The 17,968-nt window shown below is 44.9% G+C and overlaps 2 protein-coding genes and 1 pseudogene across 3 annotated transcripts; 2 read left to right on the plus strand and 1 right to left on the minus strand.

Annotated features, from left to right (window-relative positions):
• Window positions 1-808: 808 nt before the first annotated feature.
• Window positions 809-1,539, minus strand: LOC311112998 (UPF0696 protein C11orf68 homolog; annotated as a pseudogene). Its single transcript has one exon. The product of its transcript is annotated as a UPF0696 protein C11orf68 homolog (transcript).
• Window positions 1,540-7,728: 6,189 nt separating this feature from the next.
• Window positions 7,729-12,833, plus strand: drap1 (DR1-associated protein 1 (negative cofactor 2 alpha)). The gene is made up of 7 exons (XM_084155761.1): window positions 7,729-8,111; window positions 10,004-10,076; window positions 10,381-10,474; window positions 10,619-10,741; window positions 10,871-10,961; window positions 11,175-11,263; window positions 11,461-12,833. Exons 1-7 carry the CDS (start codon window positions 8,070-8,072, stop codon window positions 11,630-11,632), a joined length of 684 nt encoding a protein of 227 aa, XP_084011887.1. The 5' UTR covers window positions 7,729-8,069; the 3' UTR covers window positions 11,633-12,833.
• A 2,112-nt stretch (window positions 12,834-14,945) lies between these two features.
• Window positions 14,946-17,271, plus strand: LOC311112726 (mitogen-activated protein kinase kinase kinase 11-like). Its single transcript, XM_084155854.1, has one exon. The coding sequence runs from the start codon at window positions 16,106-16,108 to the stop codon at window positions 16,880-16,882; it is 777 nt and encodes a 258-aa protein (XP_084011980.1). The 5' UTR covers window positions 14,946-16,105; the 3' UTR covers window positions 16,883-17,271.
• The last annotated feature ends 697 nt before the right edge of the window (window positions 17,272-17,968 follow it).

Here is a 17,968-nt window from a genome sequence, read left to right on the forward strand (position 1 = left end):
GCCCCAATGCATAGGGCCAACTGTAAAGTTTGGTGGAAGAGGGATAATGGTCTGGGGCTGTTTTTCATGGTTCGGGGTAGGCCCCTCAGTTCCAGTGAAGGGAAATCTTAACGCTACAGCAGACAATGACATTCTAGACAATTCTGTGCTTCCGACTTTGTGGCAACAGTTTGGGGAAGGCCCTTTCCTGTTTCAGCATGACAATGCCCCCATGCACGAAGCGAGGTCCATACAGAAATGGTTTGTCGAGATCGGTGTGGAAGAACTTGACTGGCCTGCACAGAGCCCTGACCTCAACCCCATCGAACACCTTTGGGATGAATTGGAACACAGACTGCGAGCCAGGCCTAATTGCCCAACATCAGTGCCCGACCTCACTAATGCTCTTGTAGCTGAATGGAAGCAAGTCCCCGCAGCAATGTTTCAACATCTAGTGAAAAGCATTTATAGGCTGTTATAGCAGCAAAGGGGGACCAACTCCATATTAATGCCCATGATTTTGCAATGAGATGTTCGAAGAGCTGGTGTCCTCATACAATTGGTCATGTAGTGTAATTACAGAAGAAGTAAACTTAAAATACATGTATTTCTCTTGAAGTAGACCTAACAAAACATAATTAGCTTTTATGGTAGACAATAGAATCTGAATCTTGAAGCACCCTCCAATGATATGATCAGAAATTATTTTCAGCACGATGAAACAAGCCTGCTTCGAGACATAGGAAGAACTCAAGGAACAATTAAACCCCATATATGGGGAATTTACGAACCGACCCCAAGTCAGAAGTACTATACTGTGTAACGTAGCCTAACACGTGGCATGTGTCCAACTGTCTGCTGCTAAGTGCTTGTTTAGAAATAGTAAACTATACTCCCACTCTCCTTCCTTTGCGACCTCCAGATTGGTGACTTTGTTGATGATGTGGGAGCGTCAGGGCACACACTCCAGGCCGAATTTACTCGCATAGATGGTAGGGCAGAGCTTGCAGCGGTAAATGCATCCTGCTTGAAAGACAGCGGACGTGGCCCGGGTGACTGCGTCCAGCCTCATCACCTCGTTTTCGTCCATTAAGTCCTTGTTATAGGAACAGATGACGTGCTTGCTGTCAGACTTGGGGTCACATGGGCTCACCTTGGTCAGGGAGATCTTCCCTTCCAGGGCTGCTCTGGGCACACACTCCCAGGCATGGTCCACCTTGAAGCCTGAGTCCAGGTGCATCAGTCACTTCCCGGTGAGCACCCCGTGGTTCAGTGCCAGTTCCTTCACAGTCTGGAAGGTGACAGGTCTCCCGCTGTCCAACAGCCTCTCCCAGCTCTCCTGTAGTCCAGTGATGTCCCCAGTGGCAGGACAGTTGTCCTGTTGGTCTCCAGCCAGCCGTCAAACTTTGCTCTGGGTGTTATGTGGGAGTCAAATACGATCCAGGGGTCCATGTCTGCAGCCATGGCCACTGCTGCATAGCTCTCGGCGTAGAGTGGCTCTGGGTTCTCCACCTCTGTCCCCTTCCCTGTGACATCTTCCTCCACCTGAACCTCCTCCATAGTGGAATCTCAACAAGGGGTTCCTGGGGTGGGTTCTCAGCAATGGTCAAACGGGTGCACAATTTCCCTGTACTGTAGATAAGCATAAAGTTAGTTTGAGTAGGAAAAGCTATGAAACCCTGTTCACAAGAACTGCCTTGCAGTCAGTCATTCCCTAACATGCATGCAACACAGAACATGGAAAGTCTGCAATGAGTTCATGCAACCAAAGATAGAAGCTGTTATGCCCTAGCTTATTTAGCCAGCTAGCTAGCTCGACGTTGGCATGTAAATTCTGTTGTTTAGAACTCGCACAGTATTTACATTGTATACTGAACAAAAATATAAATGCAACAATTTCAAAGACTTTACTGAGTTACAGTTCATATAAGGAAATCAGTCAATTGAAATTAATTAATTAGGCCCTAATCTAAGGATTTCATGACTGGGCAAGGACGCAGCCATGGGTGGGCCACTTGAGAGCCAGGCCCACTCACTGTAGAGCCAGGCCCACCCACTGTGGAGCCAGGCCCAGCCAATCAGAATTAGCTTTTCCCCACAAAAGGGCTTTATTACAGACATAAATACTCATCAGCACCGCCTCAGACGATCCCGCAGGTGAAGCAGCCGGATATGTACAGTTGAAGTCGGAAGTTTACATACACCTTAGCCAAATACATTTAAACTCAGTTTTTCACCATTTCTGACGTTTAATCCTAGTAAACATTCCCTGTCTTAGGTCAGTTAGGATCACCACTTTATTTTAAGAATGTGAAATGTCAGAATAATAGTAGAGAGAATGATTTATTTCAGCTTTTATTACTTTCATCACATTCCCAGTGGGTCAGAAGTTTACATACACTCAATTAGTATTTAGTAGCATTGCCTTTAAATTCTTTAACTTGGGTCAAACGTATTGGGTAGCCTTCCACAAGCTTCTCACAATAAGTTGGGTGAATTTTGGCTCATTCCTCCTGACAGAGCTGGTGTAACTGAGTCAGGTTTGTAGGCCTCCTTGCTCGCACACGCTTTTTCAGTTCTGCCCACAAATGTTCTATAGGATTGAGGTCAGGGCTTTGTGATGGCCACTCCAATACCTTGACTTTGTTGTCCTTAAGCCATTTTGCCATAACTTTGGAAGTATGCTTGGGTTCATTGTCCATTTGAAAGACTGATTTGCGACCAAGCATTAACTTCCTGACTGATGTCTTGAGATGTTGCTTCAATACAGTGAGGGAAAAAAGTATTTGATCCCCTGCTGATTTTGTAAGTTTGCCCACTGACAAAGAAATTCTCAGTCTATAATTTTAATGGTAGGTTTATTTGAACAGTGAGAGACAGAATAACCCTGTCTATCCCTGTTCTCTCCTCTCCGCACAGGCCATACAAACGCCTCACACCGCGTGGCTGCTGTCTCTCTAACCTGGTGGTCCCTGCACGCACGACCCACGTGGAGTTCCAGGTCTCCGGCAGCCTCTGGAACTGCCGTTCTCCGGCCAACAAGGCAGAGTTCATGTCAGCCTATGCTACCCTCCAGTCCCTCGACTTCTTGGCGCTGACACAAACATAGATTACCACAGAAAACACTGCTACTCCTACTGCTCTCTCCTCGTCTGACCATGTCTTCTCGCATACCCCGAGAGCATCTGGTCAGCGGGGCGGTGGCACAGGAATCCTCATCTCTCCCAAGTGGACATTCTCTCTTTTTCCCCTGACCCATCTGTCTATCTCCTCATTTGAATTACATGCTGTCACAGTCACTAGCCCATTCAAGCTTAACATCCTTATCATTTATCGCCCTCCAGGTTCCCTTGGAGAGTTCATCAATGAGCTTGACGCCTTGATAAGTTCCTTTCCTGAGGATGGCTCACCCCTCACAGTTCTGGATGACTTTAACCTCCCTACGTCTACCTTTGACTCATTTCTCTCTGTCTCCTTCTTTCCACTCCTCTCCTCTTTTGACCTCACCCTCTCCCCGTCTCCCCCTACTCACAAGGCAGGCAATACGCTTGACCTCATCTTTACTAGACGCTGTTCTTCTACTAATCTCACTGCAACTCCCCTCCAAGTCTCCGACCACTACTTTGTATCCTTTTCTCTCTCGCTCTCCTCCAACACTACTCACTCTGCCCCTGCTCAGATGGTAATGCACCGTCGCGACCTTCGCTATCTATCTCCTGCTACTCTCTTCTCTTCCATCCTATCATCTCTTCCCTCTGCTCAATCCTTCTCCCTCCAATCTCCTGATTCTGCCTCCTCAACCCTCCTCTCCTCCCTTTCTGCATCTTTTGACTCTCTATGTCCCCTATCCTCCCAGGCCGGCTCGGTCCTCCACTCCTGCTCCGTGGCTTGACGACTCATTGCGAGCTCACAGAACAGGGCTCCGGGCAGCCGAGCGGAAATGGAGGAAAACTAGACTCCCTGCAGACCTGGCATCTTTTCACTCCCTCCTCTCTACATTTTCTTCCTCTGTTTCTGCTGTTAAAGCCACTTTCTACCACTCTAAATGTCAAGCCTCTGCCTCTAACCCTAGGAAGCTCTTTGCCACCTTCTCCTCCCTGCTGAATCCTCCTCCTCCTCCTCCCCCTCCCTCCTCCCTCTCTGTGGATGACTTCGTCAACCATTTTGAAAAGAAGGTTGACGACATCCGATCCTCATTTATTAAGTCAAATGACACCGCTGGTCCTGCTCACACTGCCCTACCCTATGCTTTGACTTCTTTCTCCCCTCTCTCTCCAGATGAAATCTTGCGACTTGTGACGGCCGGCCGCCCAACAACCTGCCCGCTTGACCATATCCCCTCCGCTCTTCTCCAGACCATTTGCGGAGACCTTCTCCCTTACCTCACCTCGCTCATCAACTCATCCTTGACCACTGGCTATGTCCCTTCCGTCTTCAAGAGAGCGAGAGTTGCACCCCTTCTCAAAAAACCTACACTCGATCCCTCCAATGTCAACAACTACAGACCAGTATCCCTTCTTTCTTTTCTCTCCAAAACTCTTGAGCGTGCCGTCTTTAGCCAACTCTCTTGCTATCTCTCTCAGAATGACCTTCTTGATCCAAACCAGTCAGGTTTCAAGACTGGTCATTCAACTGAGACTGCTCTTCTCTGTGTCACGGAGGCTCTCCGCACTGCTAAAGCTAACTCTCTCTCCTCTGCTCTCATCCTTCTAGACCTATCTGCTGCCTTTGATACTGTGAACCATCAGATCCTCCTCTCCACCCTCTCCAAGTTGGGCATCTCCGGCGCGGCTCACTCTTGGTTTGCGTCCTACCTCACAGGTCGCTCCTACCAGGTGGCGTGGCGAGAATCTGTCTCCGCACCACGTGCTCTCACCACTGGTGTCCCCCAGGGCTCAGTTCTAGGCCCTCTCCTATTCTCTCTATACACCAAGTCACTTGGCTCTGTCATATCCTCACATGGTCTCTCCTATCATTGCCACACAGAGGACACACAATTAATCTTATCCTTTCCCCCTTCTGATAACCAGGTGGCGAATCGCATCTCTGCATGTCTGGCAGACATATCAGTGTGGATGACGGATCACCACCTCAAGCTGAACCTCAGCAAGACGGAGCTGCTCTTCCTCCCTGGGAAGGACTGCCCGCTCCATGATCTCGCCATCATGGTTGACAACTCCGTTGTGTCCTCCTCCCAGAGTGCAAAGAACCTTGGCGTGACCCTGGACAACACCCTGTCGTTCTCCGCCTACATCAAAGCGGTGACCCGATCCTGTAGGTTCATGCTCTACAACATTCGCAGAGTACGACCCTACCTTACACAGGAAGCGGCACAGGTCCTAATCCAGGCACTTGTCATCTCCCGTCTGGATTACTGCAACTCGCTGTTGTCTGGGCTCCCTGCCTGTGCCATTAAACCCCTACAACTCATCCAGAACGCTGCAGCCCGTCTGGTGTTCAACCTTCCCAAGTTCTCTCACGTCACCCCGCTCCTCCGCACACTCCATTGGCTTCCAGTTGAAGCCTGCATCTGCTACAAGACCATGGTGCTTGCCTACGGAGCTGTGAGCAGAACGGCACCTCCGTACCTTCAGGCTCTGATCAGTCCCTACACCCAAACGAGGGCATTGCGTTCATCCACCTCTGGCCTGCTGGCCCCCCTACCTCTGTGGAAGCACAGTTCCCGCTCAGCCCAGTCAAAACTGTTCGCTGCTCTGGCACCCCAATGGTGGAACAAGCTCCCTCACGACGCCAGGACAGCGGAGTCACTCACCACCTTCCGGAGACACTTGAAACCCCACCTCTTTAAGGAATACCTGGGATAGGATAAAAGTAATCCTTCTACCCTCCCCCTACCCCCCCCAATTTTTTTTTTAAATATATATATATATATTGTAAAGTGGTTGTCCAACTGGCTATCATAAGGTGAATGCACCAATTTGTAAGTCGCTCTGGATAAGAGTGTCTGCTAAATGACGAAAATGTAAAATGTAAAATATAGGACTCGTTTTACTGTGGATATAGATACTTTTGTACCTGTTTCCTCCAGCATCTTCACAAGGTCCTTTGCTGTTTTCCTGGGATTGATTTGCACTTTTCGCACCAAAGTACGTTCATCTCTAGGAGACAGAACGCGTCTCCTTTCTGAGCGGTATGACGGCTGCGTGGTCCCATGGTGTTTATACTTGCATACTATTGTTTGTACAGATGAACGTGGTACCTTCAGGCGTTTGGAAATTGCTCCCAAGGATGAACCATACTTGTGGAGGTCTACAATTTGGCTGATTTCTTTTGATTTTCCCATGATGTCAAGCAAAGAGGCACTGAGTTTGAAGGTAGGCCTTGAACTACATCCACTGATACACCTCCAATTGACTCAAATTATGTCAATTAGCCTATCAGAAGCTTCTAAAGCCATGACTTCATTTTATGGAATTTTCCAAGCTGTTTAAAGGCACAGTCAACTTAGTGTATGTAAACTTCTGACCCACTGGAATTGTGATACAGTGAATTATAAGTGAAATAATCTGTCTGTAAACAATTATTGAAAAATTACTTGTGTCATGCACAAAGTAGATGTCCTAACCGACTTGCTAAAACTATAGTTTGTTAACAAGAAATGTGTGGAGTGGTTGAAAAATGAGTTTTAATGACTCCAACCTAAGTGTATGTAAACTTCCGACTTCAACTGTAGGTCCTGGGCTGGCGTGGTTACACGTGGTCTGCGGTTGTGAGGCCGGTTAGACATACTGCCAAATTCTCTAAAACGACGTTGGATGGCGGCTTATTGTAGAGAAATTAACATTAAATTATCTGGAAACAGCTCTGGTGAACATTCCTGCAGTCAGCATGCCAACTGCACGCTCCCTCAAAACTTGAGACATCTGTGGCATTGTGTTGTGTGACAAAACTGAACATTTTAGAGTGGCCTTTAGATTGTCCCCAGCACAAGGTTCACCAGTGTAATGATCATGCTGTTTAATCAGCTTCTTGATTGTGGTCCTCTGTAGCTCAATTGGTAGAGCATGGCGCTTGTAACGCCAGGGTACTGAGTTCGATCCCCGGGACCACCCATACGTAAAAATGTATGCACACATGACTGTAAGTCGCTTTGGATAAAAGCGTCTGCTAATGGCATATGATATTATTATTGAAATGCCACACCTGTCAGGTGGGTGGATTATCTTGACAAAGGAGAAATTCTCACTAACAGTGATGTAAACAAATCTGTGCACACCATTTGAGAGAAATAAGCGTTCCCTTACAAAAAAGACATAAAAGTGCAGTAACTGCAGTCAACTGTGGTATTTTGAACGCAGTGTACTGCAGTTGAACTGCAGTTATACTGCAGTTACACTGCAAAATGACTGCAGTAAAAAAAAAAGTGTTATTTTGGACGCAGTATTTGCAGCATCCTGCAGTTATACTACACTGTACTGTACTGCAGTTATACTGCACTCTGCAATCTCCGACTGCAATTTCTGGGATATTTTATTTCAGTTCATGAAATATGGGACCAACACTTTACATGTTGCGTTTATATTTTTTGTTCAGTATACTTGCATGAACATAGAACAACTTACAGTAGCTATAATAATGAAATGTTTTCCTGTACCGATATGTTTTATATGCCAGCTACCAAGTCTAGGGGGTAGCTGGCCGCCTATCAATATTTCTGCTCAAGCCTCCATCATGATTTCAATGTCGCTAGCAAAACTTTATTGAAACACCCCGTATACACAATAGCTTAGCTAACGTTATCTAGTAGAAAACGAGCAAAGTAACAGTTGGGTCGGCTTTTAACTTTTTGTCACGTTGAGCTGGCAATGTTGCATTTTACCTCAACGCGACAGTACTTTGATAATGCAACAATCTGTGTGTGTTTATTATTTAATACTAGCGTGCTGTCTATTTGAACAGAGTGTAGTGTAGAAGAATCCGACGGAACGTGAGACCCTGCGGAACATCTCGAGAAGACGACGTTGCTACTTGCTAGGCTAGCTAGCTACCCACTTGGGTGCGGGTTGGAGGGACATATAATAACAAAATATTGAAGATTGTTTTAAGTTAGCTAGCCAGTTTATAAAATAATGCCCAGCAAAAAGAAGAAATACAATGCCAGATTCCCTCCGGTAAGTAGTTACTAAAGCTTTGCTTGCTAAGCTGATAGCTAATTAGCAAGCTAACTAACTTCATTATCTAAATATGTGGAATGCTAGCTAGCTTGCTAACTTTACATAAACAGTGCACATATTAATAGGATTTGGCCTAGGTAGGTTGCTAGCTAGTTAGTTAACAGACAATAAGATAAAGCTAGTTAGTTAACTTTACTTCGTAGTTAGCTAGAGCTGTAGATATGCATTGTTATCCAGCTAATGGTAGCTAGCTAAGTTAGCTAGCCAGCCAGCCACTATTTTGGGGAGGGTAGCTATTAAAAAGGTTTGCTAGCTTAGTTTGTTCATTGTTGTTTGTTCATTGTTGTTAGCAAGTTTGCTAGCTGTACTAACTGATATACGAGATTTGGTTATTGTCCAAAACAAGTATTAGCTAGGCCTGCTAAGGGGTTGTATCATTCAGAATAAGTTAGACATGATCGGGAAAAGTGGAGGATGTTGCTAGCTAGTTTGGAAATGCTAGCCAGATACTAGCATAAGTTGTCAACAAATCAGTCCCCCTAAGAATGTCATGATACACTATTATAATAATAATAATAATAATAATAATATGCCATTTAGCAGACGCTTTTATCCAAAGCGAATCCTATGACGATGCCACAGTAAAAGTCACTGAGCTCTTCAGTAAGGCCATTCTACTGTCAATGTTTGTCTATGGAGATTGCATGGCTGTGTGCTCTATTTTATACATCTGTCAGCAACAGGTGTGGCTGAAATAGCCGAATCCACTATTTTGAAGGTGTGTCCACATACTTTTGTATATATAGTGTACCTGCTGCCACTACTGTCAGATCGTGCTGAGCGGGGTAGCTAGAAGTCTGTTTTGTTGACCACCTCCCTGACTTCACATGTGAGATGAGCCGAAACAGACGGGGCAGAAGCCAAGAAGGTGCATGGTGGTATCTTTAGCTTGGTAGGACAAAAGGTAGCTACAGCTTCAAAAGAAATAGGCCTATGGATTATATAATCAAAACCATAACAAACAACTAACTCCCAATTTACGATCTGTAGAAACATTGAGAATAGAAAGGTTCAGAACTTTTGTAAAACATAAATGTATATAGTATGTATGGGCTGGAAGTAGAGGCCTAAGCGTTGTTGTTCACTAGTTTACTCCAACTGGGGAAGGGGTGGTGGGGTTGGAAAGTAATGAAGGGAAATATAATTTTAAAAAAGCGTGTGTGTGTGTATGCATGTATATGTAATAATAATATGCCATTTAGCAGACACTTTTATCCAAAGTGACTTACAGTCATGTGCGCATACATTTTTACGTATGGGTGCCGGGGATCGAACCCACTATCCTGGCGTTACAAGCGCCATGCTCTACCAATTGAGCTACAGAGGACCACATATGTATATGTGTGTGTATATATATATATATATATATATATATATATATATATATATATATATATATATATATATATATATATATGCGAGAAAAAAAACATATGGGGGATTGGAAGTGATGCAGACAATTACATTGATGGAAGTTACAATCTATCTGAAATATTAAAGCTGATCTACCCCTTTAAAAAAAAAAAATAAGAAAAGAAAACTAGCTCCCAGTGTGAGTGTGTTATTTTTAGCTACCTATCAAGGTCATCACTTCTGCTTAGTACCTAAATCCTCAGATGATGCAAACGGATGGGAATAGACCTAGTTGAAAGTTCTTTTGGCATTTCTGTCTATAGCCTAGTTTCTTTGTCAACTAACTATGGTCAATGTGCTGGGCATGTGTGGTTGGTTGATTGATCAATTAGTAACTCAGCAATTATGCAAATGCTCTAATGGTAGTCAAATCTTCGAAGCACTCCCTCACTGACCTCTTCCCGTTCCGATTACAGGCGAGGATTAAGAAGATTATGCAGACTGATGAAGAGATAGGCAAAGTGGCTGCCGCAGTTCCTGTCATCATATGTATCCGTTGTTCTCACCTGAACGCTTCATCTGTATTTCATTGCATGTTCCAAGTAACTGCATTTCAAAACATGTATTTTTGCCAATGACAATATGGAGATTGTAGGGTTAATTGTTTGTGTTGTGCAGTTTGAATGAAATTCATATGACTCACTGTTTTTACTTTTGAGGGGTTGTGTGCCTAGTAAGTTAAGTAATCACTCTTGTGTAGTTGTGAAATGTCTAACTGTTATTGAAGACAAAAAAACACCCCGGTCCTGTGTGGCCAGTGGCTACTTTTGCCTTTCCTTAATTCAACCACCAGCACGAGCTCTGGAGCTGTTCCTGGAGTCTCTCCTGACGAAAGCCTGTCAAGTCACCCAGTCCCGGAACGCAAAAACAATGACAACCTCACACTTGTAAGTCATGTATTCAGTTATCAGTGTTGGTCATAAAAGTCGGTAGGACTACAGATTGTAATTTTCAGCATTCTTGCCCTTCTGTGCTTTTGAAGCTATGGGAAAGTATTATGTTTTAAACAATGTGTGTGTGTGTCTTGGTAGAAAACAGTGCATTGAACTGGAGCAGCAGTTTGACTTCCTGAAGGACCTGGTAGCGGCAGTGCCGGACATGCAGGGCGAGGGAGAGGACAACCACGCAGAGGGAGGGGAAAAGGTTGCGCGCAGGTAACGGACTCTGAATGATACCAACTGTTTACTTGGATAGGATATTACTGATGGTCCCCTAAAGCTTTGTGTGTTGGAAAATGTGTGAATTATGCCATCTTGACTTTGTACTTACTTGATGTCCTCCAGAGGTCGAAAGCCGGGGTCAGGCCGCAAGAACGGAGGAGCTGGCTCCAAGGGAAAGGACAAGAAGCTATCAGGCACAGAGTCGGAGCAAGAGGTGGGTGTTGGCCTTCAATTTAGTAGCCACAAAGCATAACCTTAGCTTAGATAACAATAACTTTTTATAGAGGGAAATGTTAAAGTTAGTTTGGCTTGGTGGCCAATTGAAGTTATATCAGGTGTGATGGGGGGGGGAAAGGGAGGAGTTTTGATAGGGTAGAGGTGTGAGGATTTCAGAGGCTTATTTAGCTTTTTGTTGCCATGGGAGCAGGATGACTCTGAGGACAGCGAGACAGACGAGGATGAGGAGGACGGGTCTCAGTCAAGCACAAACCTGCAGCCGCAATCCCGATTCCACAGGTAATGGACATGGACACATACACACACGGTTAACCACAACCCAACTGTACTCTTTGCTAATGTGCTTTCCTGGGTCGTATTCAGGCATTACCTTTCCATTTCACTCAGTTTCAAAACATTTTCTTAACTGAACATGACCCTGTTGTGCGGGGGTACTATTACTAACGCGTTGTCCCCTGTTCTGCCCTGTGCCACAGCCCAGACGCCATGCCACCCCAGTACCTCCACATGGGCACTGCACAAGGGGGCCTGGTCATGCCCCTGGGCTCTTTTGCCCCCCACCCCTCGCTGATGGGCACCGCACCCCCGCCTCCCCCCTCCTTGCCGCACAAAGACGAAGACAATGATGATGAAGACTATGACTCTTAGCTCCCCCCACTCTTTTACCTTTCATTTTCTCTTAAGTTGTTATTTTATGTGGCTGCATTGAGAAAGAGGTGAGTCTGAGCAGACGCTCACATGCAGCCCATTGTTAAGGAAAAGCCTCCAACAACTGTCAGTAAGGCGTGTAGACACGACAGCCTGCACCACTGAAGACCAGTAATCGGTTGTATATTGTGTTTTAATAATTTTTTGTTCTTATTTTATTGTGGAGAAAAAATGTACCAGGTTGTTTTATAAAACAGGTGGTTGTTATATTTGGACTACAAAAAAATTGCAGTTGATGTTCTGAAAGGCCCCCGGCCCAGCCCAAGGACCGGTTTGATTAAGTCCCCCATTGTAGTTTGCACTTTGGTTATTCTCTCATCTCTCTCTTTGTTTTCTGCATACGTCATTGGTGTTCAACGAACATATCACTCCAGTTCCATGTCCACTTCTTCAACGTCTGCTCAAGTTCAGTTGAGATGAACAAACTATAATGCCTGCGCAACCTAACATAGCCTCATAGAATACTGTACACACCCCTTCTCGAGATGAATTCAGAGCAGCAGTTGGTTGTATTTTGAAAGTGATCAGCACTTGCCTATAGCAAAGGGAGATGAGATTATTGTCTGTGAGGGTTATTATGAACTTGGCAGAGCGGTTAGATCTTGGTCTTGCTTTCAGACTTGGTCGTCATCGCACGTGGCTATTCCAATTGTTAGGCTACATAGGCCCTCAAAATGAACTGGTAAGGAGATGTATTTTACTATAGGTTATGAATTCTTCTCAATGTGACTGCGGAGTTGTGGATTTTTCCCCTTTTAATGCACATTTTTATGACGATAATTTATCCTCATGAAGACCTTGTCCATTAGCTTACATCAACCATATTCACATGTCATTACAACTCTGATTGGATGTTTTTGTTCATTTGGAATTTGGGTGACAAGTCACTGCTTTGGAGGTATGACATGAAATATGTTGTTTTGTACCCCCTCACCCCAACTATCTCCTTCTTGAAGACAGATGTGTCTGTGCTGGCTATTCTTATCTGAAGGATACTGTGATGCTCCTCCTGGACTGTAACTTTGTTTTTAAAGTTGTTAAACCTCACCCCCTTCCTTCTCACCTATAATTTGCGTAATTTGTTTTCAAAAAGATAACGTACCCTCCCCTCACTTGGAATAAAATTATCCTTTGTATTGTTTTTATTTTTCTCTCTATTAGATAGTTTTAATGTACTCATTGAAAAGCAGAGAAGGATAAGTCTCCCGTTTCTGTGTTGATATGAAATGTTTGAAGGTAGGCCGTTGAATCTGACGCTGTATGTAAACTTTTAACATTATTTTTATTTTGTATGGGTGAAATAAAGTTCAGATTTCAATAAAACACTGCCCAACTTTTTTTTTTTCTTTTACATAAAACGGCATGAGATATTTTACCAAGCGTATCTGTGACATTACAAGCCACGATGCCATAAGCTATTTGTTGTTGAGTCCATTGAAACTGGCAATGAACTTCATTCCATTTGCACCTAAGCGAAACATTGCACAAGGCTTCACCTTACGACTTCACAGTAGTGTAACACATCCTTTGTGTTCAACCCATCCCCATCCTACATTCTCTGAGCTTCCCATTCACATTCCCATATGGAAAATCTGTACATTTCTCTCTAAGCAGCCTTCATGTCTCCTCCAAATACTTCCTGTCTCAGACTCTCGGGTATAGACAAAAGAAATGGCCAACCATGCATTAGTACTCCTATGAAGTGTGTATAAACTTTTAACAATGGACGTTTGTTACCACAGCTGATGTGATGTGTGTTTTCCCCTGTCAAGGCCATGTCATCATCAACAGAGTAAGCAAGGTGATTGAAGTGCAAGCCAGCACAGGTCTGTTCTGTGGGAGAGATTCCCATGGAGAGAAGATTGCTTTGATTAGACACACTGCACAAAGGAAATACTCTTTCTGAAAATGCAGTACATTTTTCGTTCTCTGTGTGCACTGTGGACCCACACCCTTCCCTCCCTCCCCTGAGTTTGGTTTCATATTGTAAATGTAGCAGGAGGCTTGTCTCAGCCACCAGGCCACAAAAACAACTGCCTTCTTCCTGCACAAGTGAAGAGTCAGCGCTGGGTAGCAGGGGATGGGGGAGGCAGGCAGGGGTGTTTGGCCGGGGTTATGGGAGGGGATTGACTTTCGGGGGCGGCGGAGCAACAAAGGCCTGCCATGGGGCAGGGGAGCCATCAAAGGCCTCAGAAGGAAGCACACTGTTTCCACACAGCATCACAGGGCAAAGGTGCCCTCCTCCGAATGGCCCCCTAGGTAGAAAAGTTTAGTCTGTCTCAGACCCCAATAGCATGACATATTTTATGTTTATTCAAAGTGATAAATATGTAAGTGCTTTATGCATACTTTTGCATATTACACCAAACTCAGGGCTCCTGAGTGGCGCAGTGGTCTAAGGCACTGCATCTCAGTGCTTGAGGTGTCACTACAGACCCCCTGGTTCCATTCCAGGCTGTATCACAACCTTGGGAGTCCCATAGGGCAGCGCACAATTGGCCCAGCGTCGTCCGGGTTTGGCCGGTGTAGGCGTCATTGTAAATAAGAATTTGTTCTTAACTGACTTGCCTAGTTAAATAAAGGATAAAATAAACACAGTGTATCATCAACCTCATTATTATTGGAGACTATGTAACCTATTATAGGCCTTATGAACTGAATGATGATATTTATATTACAACATTTGCACGTTGGACCACTAACTTGCCCCAAGGAAACATAAAACCCCATCCAATTGAGGCCCATAACAATTAACGGCCTAATACCACGCCCATTCTTCTGTGGGCCAAAAATCGTGCGTATTTATTTGTCACACACATATTCTAGTGAACCTCAAATATAGAACACGTGAATTACTCCGCATATTACTGCTGCCTCCTCCAGAACAAGAGTTGCGTTGTTTCTGTCACCTGGAGCGTATTCATTACGCCGCTTATGTTGCAAAACGTTTCTTAAATGGAAGCAAACGAAAATAAACGGGGAGGGACCTAACTGAATTTGTCCAAAATAAACTCTAGTTTTAGTTGCAAAACGGAAGAAGTTTGGACTAATGGGCGAGTTCGTTTTGCATGTCCCGGTGTCCCGGATGAGTGGAGATTATACTTAAGGACCAATGGAATGGTCAAACATATACTGACTCCGCCCAGGGGCACCGGACCATGGAACACGAAATCGCCCAATGATTACACACATGATTCTTTCTTTTCCTGTTGGGAAAAAAGTTACTAAACCCCACCCTCTTCTTTGACTGTAAGCACAGTTGTAGAGTGGTTCGAGAACGGGACGAGGGAAGACTGCTAAAGGAAGTGGGGACATGATAACAATAACGCATCTATCATGACGCTTTTTGGACATCGATAATAACAACGAGCTGGTCGGAGCTTGGCACTAAAGTATCGTTACGCACGACGGACAATACATTATTTGTTTTCGGTGTGCGGTTCTCTTTAAAAAGTAGACTCATAAGCAGGATCGTACTGTTCTTCCTGTTGGGAACTCGGTGGATATAAAGTTCTTATTGAATATACAGATTTGTACAATTGAGACATTGTATATCACCATCGGGCGAGACAGCAAATATGGATACAGTTCGGCAAACGGATGTGAGAATAGTTGACAGAACGCAAAGAAGTTTCGGCCAGACACCGTTGTTCGTGATGTGGGTTTAGGGCGAGTTGGTCAGCTTTGAAATTTGCGGTAAAGCACGGGGTTCGCAGGACTGAATGCTTATTTCCTGCTATTCTTCTCTTCTTTTCAGCGCTTCCTGCTTATGATAGCCACGGCACTTAATGGCTAAAAATACAGAAAACTCTAAATGGACAACTAAATGAAGTTGAGCTCCTTCTTTGAGGTTATTATTGTCCAATGGTCTGGATATTTTACAACCACCTGATGCTAATTTTAGTGACTGATCCATCCAGTTCTCTGCACAGTCTTGGTTTTGCTATAATGGAATAAGTTCCCCTTTATTTCAAATCTCAATCTCAGCACATAATCATTGGTTAATATGTGAGTATGTGTGATATAATAATTGAGTAATTAAGTGAGTTATGTGCTCAAACCACGCATTGAGACACCACATCAGTCAAGTAGAAACTTGCTTTATGGAGACAATTCTGCCATTTTACAAATTGGAACAATTGGCAGAACTGGTCACATCCATGGCCTTTGTTTGATCATTACCAGCTCCAATGGAAACAAGCAGTCCATGACGAGTCGCATGAGAGGCACTTTTTATCCTGTTATCTTTGAACACTGTTGTGTTCCTGTTGGCCAGGCCTTTGAACAAATTTCACTGGTCCCTGATGAACCAACTAGACACAGAGGAAAGGGAGAGAGGCGCAATAAAGTACTTTATTTTAAAAATCGTACAGAATCAAACCTAGTGTCTGAACATCTGCTCCTTGTGGCTCCATGGAGCCACTGAAGACCATTTTTAGCCGCGGCCCACTGTTGAACTGGAAAGGTTTGGATCAATCGCAAAAAGGAAACTTCACCAATCCTGTGTGGACAGCTTTATTCGACTATGAGGCGTCCGGTAAAGACGAGCTCACCCTCCACAAAGGTGACCTGGTGGAAGTTCTGTCACTGGACTCCGAGATATCCGGTGACGAGGGCTGGTGGGCGGGCAAGGTCAACAACAAAGTGGGTATCTTTCCCTCAAACTACGTGTCCTTCAAGCCTCCTTCATATGGGAAACTGCAGGGCAGTGGAGTCGGGGAGCTTGGGCCAGCCGTGGTGGGGGTGGGGGAGTTCGAACCCGAGGCTGTGGATTTCAGGGAACTGAGCCTCGAGGAGGTCATTGGGGTCGGAGGCTTCGGCAAGGTGTATCGCGGTACATGGAGAGGTGGACTGGTGGCCGTGAAGGCGGCCCGCCAGGACCCGGATGAGGACATCAGTGTGACGGCCCAGAACGTGCGCCAGGAGGCTCGGCTGTTTGCCATGCTCACTCACCCCAACATCATCGCTCTCAAAGGGGTTTGCTTACGGGAACCCAATTTGTGCCTCATCATGGAGTACGCATCCGGTGGCGCACTGAGCCGAGCATTGGCCGGACGCCGCATCCCGCCGCACGTCCTGGTCAACTGGGCGGTGCAGATCGCCAGGGGCATGCTCTACCTGCACACGGAGGCCATTGTTCCTGTCATCCACCGTGACCTTAAGTCTAACAACAGTAAGTCACTGCACTAGGCCCGTCTATGTCCAGAGTTGGTTTTAACGATGCACTGTGGTTAGAACATTGTTATAGACAACACCTAGTGGGGAGCTAGAAGGTCATAAACAGGTGAATTACTGGCATTTCCTTAGCTCCATGACAAACTATCAAATTCAGTTTCACCAGTTCACTTGGCTCGGAGTGAAATGGGCGTAGGCTACATATTTGCTGGGGTCTTGACCTACAGGCCTCAGGCAGGATTGTCAGGACATTGTGCACTGTAGGCTAGGGTATTTGTTGCATTACCACAAGCTACACCACACCACACACTTCGCCTTTGACAAAGCTCACTTTTCTCCCTTCTGCACTAGAATATTGACTCTAATAGCTCACAAATTACAAGCACAAACATCCCACCTATCAGACAAATTCAATTTCACACACACACACACACACACACACACACACACACACACACACACACACACATTAATGCAACACACACATCACTGCAACACACACATCACAACTTCTGCTACCAGACTCGTATTATACTGCTCAATTTATACACTTGACCCCCTTCCCCAATACACATGTAAATATTGTACTATACATTGTGCCTTCCTGTATTATACTTGCTCAAAAGTATTATTCTATTCTACTGAGCCATTTACTTTATGTTCATATTATTATTTCTTATTGTTGTTTCATTGTCCAGAAGGAACCTGAAAGTAAGCATTTCGTTGGACGATGTATTCCATGCGTATCCCGTACATATGATTAATAAAAGTTGAAACTTGATTTTGAAAGTCTAGTGAGCATTTCTCGATAACGAGACCAGCTGCTTCGCAAGCAAAGGTCAAGAATTCTAGTGGGTGCATTTAATGTCCGTCACAATTCACTCTTTGGACTTTGATGCACTGGATTGTTGGAATAACAGTGATGTAGGCTTAGGTAGGTGTTTTGGGCTCTAGCTCTGGCCACGTAGCCATATACCATGGACCTTGTCATTAAGCCACATCAAATAGATGTAGTGAAGGTGATAAAGAGAGAATTCAACTCTCTCGATCCATAACAAACGGTTCTTGGAGCTGTCAGGCTGAGAGTGTCTAAGTAACCTT

Source organism: Coregonus lavaretus (genome assembly GCF_964263955.1).
Source record: "Coregonus lavaretus genome assembly, chromosome: 39".
Lineage (NCBI taxonomy): Eukaryota > Metazoa > Chordata > Actinopteri > Salmoniformes > Salmonidae > Coregonus > Coregonus lavaretus.

Excerpts from the sequence above, each read along its gene's own strand:
- LOC311112726 (XM_084155854.1), top strand. The coding sequence starts at position 16,106 with ATGGAGCCACTGAAGACCATTTTTAGCCGCGGCCCACTGTTGAACTGG.
- drap1 (XM_084155761.1), top strand. The coding sequence starts at position 8,070 with ATGCCCAGCAAAAAGAAGAAATACAATGCCAGATTCCCTCCG. Across the intron at positions 10,475-10,618 it reads ACAATGACAACCTCACACTT|AAAACAGTGCATTGAACTGG; the intron begins GTAAGTCATGTA and ends GTGTCTTGGTAG. Across the intron at positions 10,962-11,174 it reads GCACAGAGTCGGAGCAAGAG|GATGACTCTGAGGACAGCGA; the intron begins GTGGGTGTTGGC and ends CCATGGGAGCAG.